Source organism: Triturus cristatus, chromosome 12, assembly GCF_964204655.1.
Source record: "Triturus cristatus chromosome 12, aTriCri1.1, whole genome shotgun sequence".
Classification (NCBI taxonomy): Eukaryota; Metazoa; Chordata; class Amphibia; order Caudata; family Salamandridae; genus Triturus; species Triturus cristatus.
Window position 1 is genome coordinate 762,976,661 of NC_140595.1, and position 17,615 is coordinate 762,994,275.

At 45.7% G+C, this 17,615-nt stretch overlaps 1 protein-coding gene across 1 annotated transcript in view; it reads left to right on the forward strand.

The window, feature by feature from the left end:
* The first annotated feature begins 407 nt into the window (after positions 1-407).
* Positions 408-17,615, forward strand: part of LOC146782750 (extracellular calcium-sensing receptor-like) — a 107,207-nt gene continuing 89,999 nt past the window's right edge. The window contains exons 1-2 of the mRNA XM_085637821.1: positions 408-786; positions 7,619-7,910. Of these exons, the coding sequence (XP_085493947.1) occupies positions 539-786; positions 7,619-7,910 (540 nt within the window). The 5' untranslated portion in view covers positions 408-538. The remainder of the gene's footprint in view (positions 787-7,618; positions 7,911-17,615) is intronic.

The window sequence follows — 17,615 nt, forward strand, 5'->3', positions numbered from 1 at the left end:
GGCCTGATTCTGAAACATATATTTAGTTCGTCAGTCGCGTGATCTGGCATTGAGCTCTTTCCTGCCTGTTATTGGCACGGAAAAGTCTGCAACTTGCATAACTCACAGACCTACGAGTCTGCAGGGCGGCGACTGAGTCTAGCATCGCTTCAGAGGTCAAAGAAACCCGTTCCGGGATAGGTCAAACGGTGACCAGCTGTGTTCCCACCACCCTGGGACGCCCCTTCTGAAAAGGCCCGCAAGCCTAGGAAGACGTGTCTAATTTAGTGAAGATCGTGACCAGGCCAGCTGTTTTAATTACCCTTTGTACTTGTATAATATACGTTTATATGTAATGCTGCAGTGTCCCTCTTCGGGCCGGCCGGTTCTTTATAGACAAGAAAATCCGTATTGATGATGCATTTGAATTACAGGAACATAAACGGCCGTGCCCCAGAACCCTTCCCCCTCCAGCAGCTTCCCCTGAAGGGCAGCCCTCCTCCCTGTTGACTGCTTCGAAGCTCTAACCCAAGAGCTCCGGACAGAGCCCTGGTACAGCATGCCCACAAGGACTTGTGCCAGGCCTCCCCTCTGCCAGCGTGCGCTCGTGTACCTCCTGTCATGTTTTTGTTTGCCAGTCTGTGTGGCCGCGGGCGCGATGCCAGGGTGCCAGCTGCAGAGAGACGAAGAGAGCGGATTCTCAAGGGACGGAGACATCCTGCTGGGTGGGGTCTTCCTCCTCCACACAGAAGCCCTACAGCAGGAGCCCACCTTCCAAGACCAGCCGGCACCGCCCACCTGCCAGAGGTAAGCACAGAACAACTTCGGGTAACAAGGGGTCTTGTATTTTAACTATGTATGAGTGACAACGCTCAGGTGTTGGTGGCGGTCCAGGAGGGTTTAGGGGCACAGTTTTGTGGAGACCTCGTGCGGGAATGTCAAGTTTGTCCAAGGGAAGGGAAGGGTGCTTAGGGACACCGACATGCTGACTGTGGGTGTGTAATGGGGGAAACTTGCAGATGAGTCTCGAGGTGAGTTAATGGAGCGGTGCCAGGGCACATCTGTCAATGGTCGCAGAGTTCAAGACTGAGGGGAGGTAACAGGTGCGACTCTTCCGTGTGCGCGTGCATGGGAAGGGACGTCACAGTGGAAGGGCAGAGGTGGCATTAGCCCATAGCCTTATGGCATTTGACGGCCCTGCACTGCTTCTGCACATTTGATGTATAGATTGTAAAGGAAGCCTGTATACACTGAGCAGGGTCATTCCTCTGGACGGCACAAGATAAGGGTTTGACCCTGGCCCAGTGATCTTCAGGCAGCCTGCGCACTGGAGGAGGCAGGAGAAGGAGCTATCACTGAAGGGTACCCTCTATCACCCTTTAAGGCACAGGGGATATCACATGAACATATACACTCATGAACTCGCCAGCCGGTGTATTCACAAAGAACCAATCTTGATTCATTACTAACCCCATTATTTCAAAAAATCTTTTTATTTCAAGATTTTGATTTGTTCATAGAAACCTCATGACAGTAACATACACCGACTTCCTTGATATGTACATTCAAAATAGTGAAAAACACAATGTTTCATCATAGCAATGTCATCATATTCAAAAGACAATAGGTTCAAACAAAACCACAAACCCCAATCTATCACACATTCATAGCAATCACTCAAAGCAGGAACTCCAAATACTACTCCCTCCTCCACCAGAAATCCTCATAATAACACAAAGAGGAGACCCCTCCTCAGTCTCCCATCAATGTGTCTTGGGCAGGGTATAACACAACACCCGGTCAACGCACGTTTCGGCGGCCTCGATAATTCACTCCTTCTTCGGGACCACTTCTTCAGTGTCTTTTTCTGTATGAGAGCATGGGGTTTGTTTAGATGTCGAGCTCTATAATTCTTGCATTGGGTAGGCCTCATCAACTATTGGTTGTCTCCAAACCTTATATGCAATATTCATAGCCCAATATAGGTATATTGCAAAATCCTCCAATCAAACACTCTGTATGGCACACATCGCTGTCCACATTGGTTCTTCAACATGACACTGTCGAAGTACTCGAAACATTAACGCATATATAAATCAGCTAACAACTTAACACCTTTTACAACACTGTCCTCCTTCGTAGCAGTTATACATAATCACTACTCCTAACAGAAGAGGCAGAAGGGCCAGCCCTACCAAGTGTCACTCATTGCAGTTAGAGTAATGAGGCTGAGGTGGCACATGCAGTGTGCCACCTAAGAGGGTGGCCACCTTAGTGCACATTAGGCACAACCCTTTCTTGTGTCACGGACTCCCCGTGGGTCCCTTAAGTCCGGCATAGAAATCATGCGTCATTTCTGGCACATGTGCAGGTGGGAGCAAGGTACTTATACCTGACCCGCCCATCTGGCTGTCCTTTTGGTTCCTCATGGTCATGCCGTCTCCCTCCCTACCGCATACCAGCGTGCCGGCTGGGGTGCGTAGCCAGGAAACAAACATGTTAACTTGTGAATTTGCGTTGCAGGTGGAGTTACAGGGCGATCCGGAGGATGAATGGTATATAGGGGTACCCTCTTCAAGAGCACAATAGGGGTGCAGAAGCCAAACAACCCCATGAGTTTTTATGGCAGGACCCTGGAGGAAAGCAACGGTGCCCCGCTAGTCCTTCGGGCTGTTGTAAGCCTGAGCAACCGGGGGTTGCCTAGACACGCTCTGCCCCTTAAAAGGCGTGAGTAAAGGGGTGGACTGGTGGTCCACTCTATTTATGGGGGATGAACCCCACAAAATGGTAGCACCGATTGGGTTGGCCATGGTGCAGTTGGCTTATCAGGCGGGCAGGGCAGCTTAGGTTAGTCACTGCTGCCTGCGAGGGATTGCTCATAAATTAACACACCTCGTTGGCATAATTCTTGTATGAAATAAACCTGCAGCAAAATGTTTTCCCACAAACAAGTCTATTGTGATCAGTTATTGATGTGCATGCTATGTCTCCAAGTTGGGGTGATTGGCCTATATTGACACTATGCACAATGTTCCAGATTCCTCATTACTGCATTACTGCATAGAGCGAATATTGGCATGCACTACAGTTGACTGATAAGCAGGCATGTCTTCTCTATACTGACAGCTATAGTCCCTCATCAGTGGCATGTCTAGATGGGGGCCCGATGGGGCCCCTGCCCCAGCTCTATGATGCCCGCTCTTCTTCCCCCCACCACAGCAGCCGCCTGTGCCAGGAGCGGGCTCAGAAAAAGATTTTTACACATTTTTGTAGTAATGAGCACCAGGGACTTAAACCGAGACAAAAGGAAAAGAGAGACAGGAAGAGACATAGGAGAAGGAGAGAGTGCACTGAAAGAAGAGAGAGAAAATATGAAGAGGAGAATAGAGAGAGAAAATTGACGTGGAGACAAAGCAAGATGCAGTAGGACAGATGACATTGAGGAATGAGGAAAGAACACTGAAGACGCAAATCACCGCTGGGAGAAGAGGAGTGAGATGAGTGTGGGAGATAGATCGAGGTGAGAGGGAAGGGAAGAGCTTGGAAGTAAAGAGGGGTGAGATTGGAAAAAAGCTGGGACTTGTCCACATCTTCAGGCGCTGTGGCTGCTTGTGTGAGCCACCAATGACTGCTGCTGTGCAAGCTTATTATGGGCCGCCGGTGACGATCATACATGATCCCTTTCGGTACAGTATCTTTTCCCAGCACAGGGCCATGAGGTGCACAGTAGAAAGAACATTTAGTTATGCAGCGTAACTTCAAGGTGGGTCATGTTACAGTAGAACAAGCATTGGCATAGCCAATAGGTCTCGCTTTTGGGACCTTATAAGTATTTAGCTATGCAGCACAATATTCTTGGTGCAACAACAACTGTTGCAAGGCTAAACACTGCCAATGCTTGTTAAACCTCTTGCCAACATTTAGAATCCATAAAATATTTAAATGAAACAAAATGTTGCCACCATTCCTGAAATGATGGCTCTGGCCTAAGCTGTCTTTGCAGCATGTTGTGAAGATGGTGTGCTTTTTAAACAGAAAATAACAAGGGTCTGGCAGGCGAGAGAGAAAAGGAGTTAACGAACAGAGACAACAGAGAGACTAGAAGAGAGGAAGAAGACACGACAGACAGGTGAAACACAGAGAAAATACATGTATGTGTGGGCATGTGTCTGTGTGGAGATGTTGGAAAGATAGATATAGACTGATTTGAGAGAGGGCGAATCAGATGAGAGAGGTGGCCATAAGAGACAGGCGAAAAAGAGACTGTAGAGAGGGGAGGGAAGGTGGGTCAGGCAGGTGAGAAAGACACTTCCTAGGGCGGTAGAAATAGAGGGGGAGACAGGTTTGGCAAAGGTGATTAAGAAAAGTCTAGAAAGAGGCAGCCAATATGGTAAAAAGAGACATCTGGGAGAAAGAAGAGATAGGTGAGAGACAGGTGAGAAAGAAAAAGTACAGATCGGAAGTGTAGGAGACTAATATAAGGAAAATGATAAAGAGAGACTGGGGGCGGGAACTTAGAGAGAAAGAGAGATGTAACAAGACAAACAGGATAGAAAGAATAGCTGAGAGATGAGGGAATGGACAGATGAACATTGATGAGGGTTGGCCACACGTCACGTTTTCTACTTCTGGATTGCCCTTTGCAACACCCGGCACTGCCTTTGCAATCCCCTAACCTCTGAAATGGCAAAATCAATGGCAAGAACACTTGAACAGACCCCTTGTGCGCTCCAGATTTGTAACATGACATTTGCTGACAGCCAAGGTAAGTTAAATAAAATTCTTTAAATGTACGTTGTGTCTGTGCAGGCAGGGGAGAGTGTGTTTGTGTGAAAGAACGGGCCTGTGTAAGTGGGACCAGGTGTCTGTGTGTGTGAAGATGCTTGTATATGTGAAGGGAAAGTGAGTGTGATTGAGAGAGAATGAATATGAAATGAGTATGAAGCGTGTTAGAGAGAGGGACTGTGACCGAAAATGAATGTGAGTGAGAATGAGTGAGTGGCAGTGAGAGAATGTAACTGAGTGAAAATAAGTGAAAATGAGTGAATGGGAGTTAGAGTGAGTACAGATGAGTGTGAACGAGAAAGAATGAGTTAGTGAAAATTAAACAGATCCAATGAAGCACACTGCGGATGTCATAATTCCAAAGGAGCTGGTCACTGCTGTCACTGACCCAGTGGAATTAAGAAGACACTCGTATTTAGGGCATAAATGTTTGCGCGTCACGTGAGACAGGCATTCATCATTTCTTTGGGGGCCAAATAAACTCACGTGCGTAACTATTATGGACATGCTGTCATTCTATTTATGTTGATGTTACTGCACACATTTCCACTTTCCCAATACAGCCCACAGAGCTTTGGCATTTATCCAAGCAGATCCTTGGCTTTTCTTTATGTACCATACGCGTGCAGGTTTTGTTGCTGCCAGGTAAAGAAAACAATACACATTTTTAACCACCTTTTATTGCATTTGTTGAGAAAGCGTAAGATGTTGAGGAAGGGTGGACATTTATGAACAACTACAAATCCTAAATACTTATCGCAATCACCAACTTGTGTCTAGAAAGCAAGAAATGTTTTCCTTGTGTATTACAATAAGGTTGATAAAGAACAAGCGAAAATGTAAACACCCCAGCACTGAATGGGTTAACAAGCAATGGTCACGCGCGAGCGGCCGCAAGATGCGATATGTGGGGGTGGGGGGAGGGGGAGAAGCAAAAGAAAACAAGCCCGGGGGTTGTATTCGCGCGCATGCACAAAAAAATACATGCTCGTGGTGCGCGCGAAAGCAGGAGAGGCCAGGGCACTAAAAGCTGGCGGCTGCGCGCGTGCATGCGTGCGTGAATGCATGCGCTAGGCCGTGTGGCAGCACTTTTACAAGCCCTAACTAAATGTCTCGCTGCAGCGTCTGCGCTGGCTCAGGCGAGAACTAAAAATGTTAGGTTACAGTCTTGCATAAACACTTCCGGAGCATTGCAGCTCTTCTAAGGCAGTTTCTAGTCCATAATATCCCAGAAAACGAGTCCTTTCTGATAATAATCTCATCCAATATTATAACTGACTTGTTGTGCTTGCTATAAAGTGCCTCAAAGTGCAATATAAAAGTCACTGAAATCCCACACATTAACGCATTGAACGAATGAAAATTACTCACATAAGCAGACTGAAAACGCGTCAGCTATGAAGTGGGGCAGGAGACCATCAGGACAGAGTGATTTTACAGGGTTCAGAACCCCCTCCTGCCCCGGTGAGGATGATGCACCAAAAGCCGTATGTCTGCACAGAAAAGACCCGTAGGGGGCAGTGCACCCAGCAGCTGCCTATTATGACGTGGACCACAGCATATGGTGGTGAGCGATTCTGCTAACCCTGGCACGGCCTTGGTGCCAGGCATTTTCACTGTGAAAAAAAGGGTCGGGGACAAATATCCCAGTAAATGCAGGATGAAATGTGCATTACTACACTCTAATCAATACAGGTTTTTCACCTTGGATTTCCGAGAGCTTGCGGGGGCCGTTCAATGAGTAGGAAATAGCAGTTCTCTTTGCCCTGTCCTACATCACTAACAATAACCAGCAACAAGCTTCTAGAATGTTCCTTTAGATGATGATGCTTGTCGGGGGTTTGAGAAATATTGGGAGTTCATTCATCGGAGAAAGGAACTCTTGTTTCATTCTCCTTGTGGTTCGCAATATCCTTGTAATGTGTGGCAGCCCGCACTGTATTACATATATATTTCTTCATCTGTAATCTCAGATTAAAAGACCTGCATATTAAAGTGATGAGAGCACCACGAATGCATGATTTATAATCGTCAAAATAAGCACGGACATGACACTGAGTATTGAATCATTCTTCTGGAGCACAACAGTACCTACTAGAAAGATGAGCAAAGAGAGAACATGCTATTTAGATAACAATGGGGCATATTATTAAGCACGGCGTTGAAATTATCGCCGCTTTAGCGGCAGAAAACTGCCGCTAAAGCGGCGATAATGGGCTTGATAATATGCCACAGAGAATTCCAATATAAGCCCATGTTGACACCAGAACATGGGGGCATATTATCAAGACAGGCGATAAAATTATCGCCGCTTTAGCGGCAGAAAACTGCAGCTAAAACGGCGATAATGGGCTTGATAATATGCTCTATGGAATTCCAATTGAAGCCCATGTTAGATCTGACGGACATCTAACCTGGGTTTCAATTGGAATTCCATAGAGCATATTATCAAGCCCATTATCGCCGTTTTAGCGGCAGTTTTCTGGTAATATATCCCAATGTTTGCAATCGGAGGTTCAGAGGGTTGCAAAATGAGTGTAGTGTGTTGCTAAAGTGCACCACCAGAGAAGCTGGAGAATCATCGTATTCCTTGATATATGCAATTAATATTTGTGGTATGTAAACTTAACAGAAGTGGGAATGTATCACTTACTGCAAAGACAGGAACAGTGTTTCAAAGCAAAACTTAGAAGAATTTCATCTTTGTTTGAAACACTTGATACTATCTAAACCCACGACTGCTGTAGTGATGGAGAGACATCTGGAACTGTGATATTTCTCTGAAGTTGGCGCAGATCCAATTGTAAAATCATACTGTGACCAATGAGATGGAGTTTCTCTCTGCCTATTCCAGGTTTGGGCTCCAGAATTACCAATGGATCCAGGCTATGGTGTACGCCATTGAAGAGATTAACAACAACCACAATGTGTTACCAAACACCACCCTGGGGTTCCAGATGTACGACTCGTGTGGAATGCTTCAACGCGCACTTGAGGGGTGCTTGTGGATTCTCACAGGACAAAAGGAGCCAATTCCGAACTACAGGTGCCAGGCAGGGTTGCCACCTGCAGTCATCATAGGGGAGTCTGGATCCACGCGCTCAATTCTCCTCGCGCGCATCTTGGGCCTGTACAGATATCCTCAGGTATGAGACTGTAAAACTGCTTTCATGGAATGGCCAAACACTTTGGCATATTATCAAGCCCCTTATCGCCGCGTTATCGGCACTTTTCTGACGATAATGCAGCGATCTTTGCATCGACCTATGTTCAAGGCAGCCTTAAGGCAATTAACGTGGCCTAAAGCAACGTTAATTGACTTAACGCTGCCTTGGTAATAGGGCCCCTTTCAAAATAAACTTATCGTGAAAGCGGGCGTGCAGTGGGTGTTGCGGTGGGCGTTCCTACGCAACACCCATTCACTTCGACGCTGCCACCTATTATCACGCTTGGCGATAATAGGTGGCAGCGCCGAACTTAAGACCAGAAAAATTCTGGTCTTTAGGTGGCGAAACGAGGAGAAATGCTTCATTTCTCCTCGTTTTTGCTTTTTCCATGTGTGCTGCCTTGTGCAGCACACGTGGAAAAAGCAAAATGCCAAGGTTTCTTTATGTACAGGAAGGTGTCCCTTCCTGTACATGAAGAACCCTCTTTTTAAAAATGCCAATTTGTAACTTACATGTGTGCTGCATGAAGCAGCACACACGTAAGTTACAAATTGCATTTAATGTTTGTTTATGTGCAGGAAGGAACTCCTTCCTGTACATAAACAAACCTTCCCAGCTCGCAGACACCCTTGCACTCTGGTGCAAGGGTGCCTGCACTGGCGATAAGTTGTAAAACTTATCGCCAGTGCAGGGGGAAATGCTAGGCTGAACCATATCCTTCGTAATATGGTGCAGCCTAGCGTTTCTGAAGTGGCGAAGAGAGGCGTTAAGCCACGATGGCTAACGCCTCTCTTCGCCACTTTGTTGATAATATGCCCCCCAGTGTTTAGTAGCTGTGGGTGAATTACGAGTGTATTTTTCACACAATGTGTCAAATTGTTCAAAGTACTATGATTATTCCAATAAATTTGCAACATTTAAATAGACGATTTAGCAGACAAAAATCATACAATATTGGAAATTTGAGAGTTGTAAATCGACAAAACTTAATGTTTATAATAATTAGACCAGTGAAAGACATATACTGCAAAGAACACAATTGCTCTTTTTTCCGAAATCATTGTCGATTTTATCAAATTTTTTTATCTTCATATTTTTTCTTTCACACAAAATGTTACATTATGCAAATTATAGAAATTTGAAAAAAAAATGACAATCACAATAGTAGTAAAAAATCCATCACAATTGGAGTTTGTGAGTTGTACATTTGCAAAATGATGTGTGACAATTTAATCGAGCAGGGAAAGAAATACTCTGCAGGGAACAGATACTGCTATTCTTTTACTAAAGGTGTTGTTTTAGTCTGTGCAGAATGCATTTGCAAAATGTATTCTTTACAAAAACACTTTTAAAAAAAAGGTTTATTCTTGCAAACAAAGTTCAAGCAATCAATGAATCAGGGTTGGTAAAGCACAGCTACTCACCCACGAGGGTCTCAAGGCATTATGGGGGGAGGCGATGGCTCCGTAGAGTGTTGGGGTCATCCGAAGAGCCAGGTCTTGAGGTCCTTCCTGAACTGGAACAGTGTAGGGAGGGGGAGGTTGTTCCAGGCCTTGGCTGTGAGGTAGGAGAAGGACTTTCCTCCTGTTCTGTTCTTGTAGATGTGTGGGATGGTGGCTAGGGAGAGGTCAGCTGATTGAGGTGTCTCTTGGGTGTGTGAAAGGAGAGACGTTTGTTCAGGTGCACTGGTCCGATTTTGTGGAGGGCCTTGTATGCATGAGTGAGGAGCTTGAAGGTTATTCTTTTTTTGTTGGGGAGCCAGTGGAGATCGCTGAGGTTTTGGGTGATGGGGCTGTAACAGAGGAGGTCTAGGATAAGTCTGGCTGTGGAGATCGGGACTGTCTTGAGTTTGCGGAGTAGTTTCTTGTTGATTCTGGTATAGAGAACGTTGCGGTTGTCCCGTCTACTACTGACGAGGTTTGCATGACCATTTTTCTGGATTTCGATGGGATCCATCTGAACATTTCTTGGAGGATGTGGAGGGTGTTGAAGCAGACCGAGGATACGGCATTGATCTGGTGGTTCATCGTGAGCAATGAGTCAAGTAGGATGCAGAGATTTCATGTGTAGTCCATTGAGGTGGGGGGTTTCGGAGTGCAGGGGCCACCAGGTGTCATCGCACTTGGAGGAGGTGGAGCCAAGGATGAGGAGTTCTGTTTTCTCATCATTGAGTTTCAGGCAGCTCTTCTTCATCCAGGTGGTGACAGCTTTCATCCCTTCTTGGAAGTTCTGTCTAGTGATGTTGGGTTCTTTGGTGAGAGAGAGGTTGAGCTGGGTGTTGTTGGCGTAGGAGACATAGGAGATGGCATAGGAGATGGTAATTTACAAATTCAAGTTCCAGATGAAAGGTTATGACAGGATGTTAGGGAGCAAGCATTACAGTATAGAGTGTTTCTGTTGAGGAACAGCCAGATGTGGCTACCTTGTGTCTCCCAACAGGAGTAGTAACCTAGTGTCTGCGTGTATCTGCAATGTGTGTTCAGTGACCCATGCTTATGTCCCCACTAAAAGCAACATGCAGACTTATCACTTAGTCCACTTTGCTTAGAGAGAGCAAGGAATTAAAATAAGCATTGGTAAAGCCATAGGTCTTCAATAAGCAATGATTGATTTTATTTCCTAGATGGCTGCCGTCGATGTGCACGCATCCGCTGTAGCCATCTATGAGTGGATTTGCTTATGCTTTAAGAAATACCATTTAAATGCGGCAACCATGGAAGTGCATGCCTCCTCTCTCTATGTCATTGAACAGATTTTCGTAAAGAATAAGAATATTAAGAAAATTTGCAGAAAGATTCTGGGCATGCCCATGTGGACATGCACGGGCAGTCATCCTTGAATGTTTAAAAACATTTTACAATGGTTATTCTACATTTTGACAGGAGAGACGCCCCTGAAATCCAGCTGTTACTTTCTTATGCATGAATCTGGTCTACACACGTTTTCAGATCAGTTAATGCTCTTCTAGGGTATTTTGATTTTATTCTTTTGTGGCTCTGGATATTTTATTTACTCTAAGCCCACTGGTCCATTACTTAGCTTGTTCAGATATGGTGTTACTATAATGGTTTCCTTTTGATATGGTTATCTCACTAACTACAAAGAGTTGTTTCTCTCCCAGCTGTTGCTCAGTACATTGGATGATGATTACCATCAAAATACTTCCCAAAATAAAACCAAGCAATTTAGTTGCTCATAAAAGCACATGCTCTGTCAGTCTGAATGTCTGACGTGTTCCGCATGAGTTTCAGCACGCATGCCTTCGGAACACCGTCATTAGAACAAATGCGTCCTTAGCACTAATCCGTTCAGCACTCAAGTCGTTAGAACAACTTGCCTTTGGGGGACGCTGGATTTTGGAATGGTTTCATTTACTATTCTATTTTAAGTCTGGGCAACAGTAGGGAAGGTGTTAAACTTGAAATCCAACACCATTCCACCAATGCGCCCCCCTAAAGCAAGTCGCTGTTACGACTTGCATGCTGAAGGAATGCGTGCTAAAGATGCGTTTGTTATATTGCTGGCTCTGTAAAGCCACACCATGATTTGGACATTTCCCGTAAGTCTGGTACTAAGACATTTATTGGAGATGAATATTTTACAATTATTTATCCAGTAGGCACCCACATAATACGGTAAAATGAGATCCATATTGCTCACTCATGGCATCACACTGAATATATGTCATGCTTTATATCCACATCCAAGCCTCCTATTGCCCATCTCCTTTCCCTATCCCTATAAACAGATCTCAAACTTTACGAACGAAGCCTTCCGCTAAACGGGCCATGCCGGGCTACCAGCTCCTGTTATGCTTCTAGTGTGTCGCCGCAGCCATACAGTGCTGGGTCAGCCATAGCGTGCATAGAACAGGCTTACAGAATCTACGCCTGTGCCTCTGAGTGACTAATTGAGAATTTCTTTCTTACTACTAACTGGGGTACATTCATCTACAAAATGGATAATGTGAGCCATGTGCTCTGGAATTGGGCTGCTAAACCTATTCTGGGTGAGCTCCTATGGAGCTAGCATCTACCAAGACCATAGGCTGGGGATGTCCCGGGCACCATAATCCATTTACAGAGATGATAGCTTTAGTTAGTGGCCCAAACACGTCACCCATTTACTGTGCCTCATTACAAATCTGCTGCATGATTTTGCAATCCAGACCTAATGCTCTCCTTCCATCTCCAAAGGGTACCACTCGCATGGCTTGAGTCCCATAAACAATACAAACCTAGCTAATCAAAATGTCACATATTATCTGAGTCATACACATACTCAAATGTATTCTAAAGGATTACCAAGTGATATCTCGCATACTACGGTCCATAGTTCCTCCTGCGATATTGCGCATAATGTGCAGGTGCCATAGACTGCAGAAAGTATATGTGTCTGCCCATATTTGACATGTTCCAGGTAGTGTGAGCAAATTGGATTTGAGATCCTGTCTTTTATAGCGGTATCATTCATTGCCAAAATACTTATGGTAAACAGTGTAACTAAAAACCGTAAACATATTACTCCATGGGTGCAGCAGCCTGGCATACTTTACTCATTTCCAAACATTTCCAATAACTTTGTTTAAAAGGGAGCTAATATTTCTCTCTACCCAAGCCCCCTAACTCACCTCTTAGAATCTAGCCTACATAATGCTGGTTCTTTGAAATTCTGTGAGATAACCTATGAGAAGACACAGGGAAGGCCAGACATCTTTTAGTTGTGCCAATCAAACATTTCCTAAGACTTTTCTTCCTTTGCGCAACCAATGCTGGCATGTTGGACTTGACCCTTTTTGCAGGTTCATCCCTGAACTTTTTGCCTTCCTCCTCTTTTTTCTGACCTGTTGTTGGTGGTTTTATGACTCTGGGCACTTTTTCAGTGCTAATGTGCAAATGCTCTCTTTTGCAAATTGAGTTATGGATTTGTGACTCCCTGATTGGCTTATTTGATTTACTTGTCAGACCTTAGTACAGTGCATCATGTGTGCCCAGGGCCTGTAAGTTAAATGCTGCTGGTGGGCTTGCAGCACAGGTTGTGCCACCCACAGAAGCAGCTTGTAAACGATGGCTCGGACCTGCCATTGCAGAGCCTGTGTGCAGTCTGGGACTGCCATGTCGACTTGGCAAGTGCACACACTTACCAGTCCCAAAACCTTCCCTTTTCTACATGTTGGTCACCCCTAAGGCAGGCCCAGGGTACCCCCATGGGCAGGGTGCATTGTATGTGAAAGGTAGGACATTCCCTGATGTGCGTGGCATGTCCTAAATAAGGGTGGGTGCAATTTGCGAAAGGGCCTTTCGCAAAATATCGTAAAACGGCAAAAAATCTCTGCGATCACGCAAAATTTTGCATGATCGCAGAGATTTTTGTGTGTGCTGATTAATGCGTTACTGAATGTGACCTTCAACTCGGGCACCTGCTTTATTCATATCTGTAAGACTTACAGATATAAATAAAGCAGGTGCCCGAGTTGAAGGTCAAATACAAGTGCTTCTTGTTGGGGTTTAATTTTTGTGACAGGAGCATCGTGCCAGAATGGATCCTGCCCTGCATATTTACCCAAGAAGATGCCACTGTTTTGTGCAATACCTCTACTCAACTGGAGTACTTTCTACTGGCTAATCAGTAAGTGCTACCTCGTTGGGTAATTGTATAGTGCTTTTCCTACACTACAGAGGCGTAAAGGGCCAGAAGAGTTGGTTACAGCGAACATGTATGTCTGTAACGTTGCCACAGCGCCGACGGGCTCCGGGGTCCCTTGAGTGAGCTGTCCATCATAGTGGGGGAAAGGGCGGGAAGACGATGCACACCGCTGGGGTGGGGGACCAAACGGGAGGGACTTCCATGCAGTTCACATGCCTCTTGTTTATAAAGGGCCAGAGATGGATCAGAGCAGCAGATGAGGAGACAGAACCTCCTGGTGTCAGGAACTTCACGGGGATTGCGTTTGAGAATCTCATGGATGCACAGAGCTCCATCAAGGATGACAGCAAATTGTTGACGGTAGATATGGCGAGACAGCACACCTGCCTAGCCTGGACCGTGCTCATGAATGTTTTGTGCTGATTACATTGCGTTACTGAATTTGAGGTTCAACTAGGGCACCTGCTTTATTTATATCTGCAAGTGCTTCCTGTTGAGGTTTAATTTTTGTGACAGGAGCATCGTGCCAGAATGAATCCTGCCCTGCATATTTACCCAAGAAGATGCCAGCGTTTTGTGCAATACCTCTACTCAACTGGAGTACTTTCTACTGGCTAATCAGTAAGCGCTATCTCGTTGGGTAAATGTATAGTGCTTTTCCTACACTACAGCTGTGCAAAGGGCCAGAAGAGTTGTCTACAGCGACCATGTGTGTCTGTAACGTTGCCACAGCGCCGCCGGGTGCCGTGGTCCCTCGAGTGAGCTGTCCATCATAGTGGGGGAAAGGGCGGGAAGACGATGCACACCACTGGGGTGGGGGTGTGGGGCCAAACGGGAGGGGCCTCAATGCAGTTTATAAAGAGCCAGAGACAGATCAGAGCAGCAGATGAGGAGACAGAACCTCCTGGTGTCAGGAACTACACGGGAATTGCGCTCGAGAAACTCATGGATGCACAGAGCTCCATCAAGGATGACAGCAAATTGTTGACGGTAGTAGATATGGGGAGAAAGCACACCTGCCTAGGCGACAATTTCCGGTCCCTCGCGGATCGCGGAAGTTTCGACATTTTCACGTTCCGTGCGAAACGTGAAAATGTCAAATTTTCGCAATTTCCGCGAGCGGAACGGAAATTGACGTGCACCCTTAGTCCTAATAGTGAATTACAGCCAATTTCGTTTTTCACTATTGCAAGGTTATCTGTTTCCTTAGGCCAGAAAGGGCAGTTTGATTATAACATCTTATAATCCTAACTGACCCTAGGAACAAGATGGAAAATAAAGTTTAGTATGCCTGAATTCAGAATGTTAAAATACATATTTTAGTGTGGGCGATTTTTACATTCTGTGTTTGAAAATACCACTTTTAGAAAGTAGGTATTTTCTTGCCTAACCATCCAGCATGCCTTTGCTAGGTTTGTGTATTCCTTGTCTGGTTTTTGAGTGACAGGGGGACTGGATGGGGCCTTGGCTCCAGCAGTTTGATGGGTCAGGGCTGGGCTGAATAGGAACTGCATTGAATAGAGAGATTTTCTTTCACTAACCTAAGCCTTCATAGAATAGAGAGTAGAGGGAGGAGCTTTCCTTTCAGCTACCTGGGCCAGGTCTGCTTTCAACAATGCTGTCTCCACCTCCTGCCAGGAAGCTGCAACAGGGAGGACAGAACTGGTTTTGGCTGGGCACAGACACCCTCTGCCTTCAGAGGACAAAGGTTTTTGCAATATAAATATTGGGGCCCAGACCATAGAACTTTAGCTCACTTCTGGAAATCAAGACGAACCCTTTGCCAAGGAGAAGAACCGGAGAAGCTGAAGGAAGATTACTGCCCCAATGCTGTTGCTGTTTGGAGTTGGCCTGCAGTGGTTACTTTATTGCCAAGGAAAGGAGAAAAGGAACTTTGTGTGAACTTTTACTATCTTGAGGAAGATCTCCAAGGGCTTGAACTGAGCTTGCCTCCTGTTCTGAAGTCTCAGGGTCACAAAGACCTCACCACCAGCTCCCCCATAATTTCCTTGCTAGGAATTCCACCTGCAGTGTGGTGCGTGCTGTTGTTTTGGGCCCTCTGGAGACTGCGTGTCGCTGGGAGCCGGGAGCACGAAGCAACGAGGAAGAAGCGTGTCGCCGCCGCAGCAGTTGCCGTCGCATCACTGAAGAAGCGTGTCACCGACGCAGCAGTTCTCCGTCGCATCGCCGACGAAGCGCGTCGCATCCCTGGAGAAGCATGTCGCCGCCGAAGAGGTTGCCGTCGCATCACCGGAGAAGTGTGTCGCAGGGCCTATCGCGGCTCAAAAGTGTACCGAGTCGCTGCACGGCCGTTGGGCGTGCACGCATCGCATCCATGTTGGCGCATCGCAACAAAGACGCCATTTTGTTTCATCCCACTGGATCATCACATTGCATAGAGGCACCATCTTGTCGCATCGTAACCGGAACGCAGTAAGAAACCGACGCATCACCTCCTCTCTGGGTAAGGAACCTACGCATCACCTCCCCTGCGCTGCAGTAAGGAACCGACGCATCACCTCCCCCAAAGCAAGGAACCAAAGCATCACCTTCCCTGCGACCCTTTTGTTTGTATTGCATGATGCATTAAAGGTACTTTGAGAGTAAAGTGTCACTTTTACCATCTACATTGAACTAAGCTATTTCTACCATTCTAAAGTCATATTTTTATTACAGTATTGTGGATTTTTGTTGTTTGGTCTTGTGTTAAGTTTAGTAAAGATTACTTATTTTTCTAAACTGGTGTGGTGTCCATTTGTATTGCTTTCACTGTATTACTGTATGTGTTCACAAATGCTTTACACACTGCCTCTGAGATAAGCCTTTCTGCTCGTGCCAAGCTACCAAGGGGGCGAGAAGGGGTTATTGAGGAGTGTATCCTCCTTATCCAGACTAGAAGCAAGGGTCCTTATTTGGACAAAGGTGCAAGCCATTGCCAACTAGATACCCCCATTTCTAACATGGCATAATAGGCTTTCAATACTTTTCCAACATAACACCCACAGTCGAAACTGCTCCTTCTCAACCGTCTTAATCAAAGTCATTCTTAAATTAACTGGTATCATGTCATCCACCAGTTACACGCCCAAGAGAGTACTTAGATAATGTTTCTTTGGATCCAGAGTGGAATGGAGCTTTTTACACAGGGAGAGGTGGGTGGTTCTGGGCACTAGTATGACAAAAACAGAGTGTGCACAACTCTGTTGGGGAGCACAGGTATTGACAATTGCTCTCATTTTTTGCACATGGGGGATTTAAATACATTGCGTGGGACAGATTCAGGCTGGATCAAGATGACTTTATCATAGCAAAAATAGGTAATAAAACACGGCTTTAGTTCCATTGTTTGATATATTGAAAGCAAGTGTCGAAAGCTTACAAACTGTACACTTGGCAAACCTGTACACTTAGCTCACAGATTTGCATCGTTAGATAGTGAAGGACTGGGCAATTCTAAGACCCAGCGGTGCCAGGGGACAACACCTGAAACCTTCGTGGGTTACCTGTTCCGGCGTACAAAACACAGAGACACGGGACACTTCCGGCGGCGTCAAAGATCAGCATTTATTTACTGCAGGGATACAGAAATCACAAGAAGTACACAACGTGTAGGTTCTGGGAGACTGCTTCAAATTGCAAAAGTGGATCGCTCCTTTTATACACATTTTCGTCATTGAACAACATGGCGAACAAAAGGTTACAACTCAGTTCCCACAGTAAACTTCAAAGGGTCGCATTCATATTTTCGGAAACCCGGAACATAATTACAGTTACATTGCCGGTTCCCAACTGTAAAAACACATTATCCCCACTGTAAACACATTCCATTCTGACTGTAAACGAATTAGGAGAAGGGACAGAAACAGATGCAAAGGAAGAACAAGGATGGACAACAGCTTGAAAAAGAGTGTAGGGATCAATATCGGAAGCACGATTGCAGGATCAAAGGATCCATGCCTAATGCATGCACGACTGAAACAATAGACTAGCACGGCAAGATGAGCCTCGAGCGGGGCCATCTGCCCTTACAGTGTCATC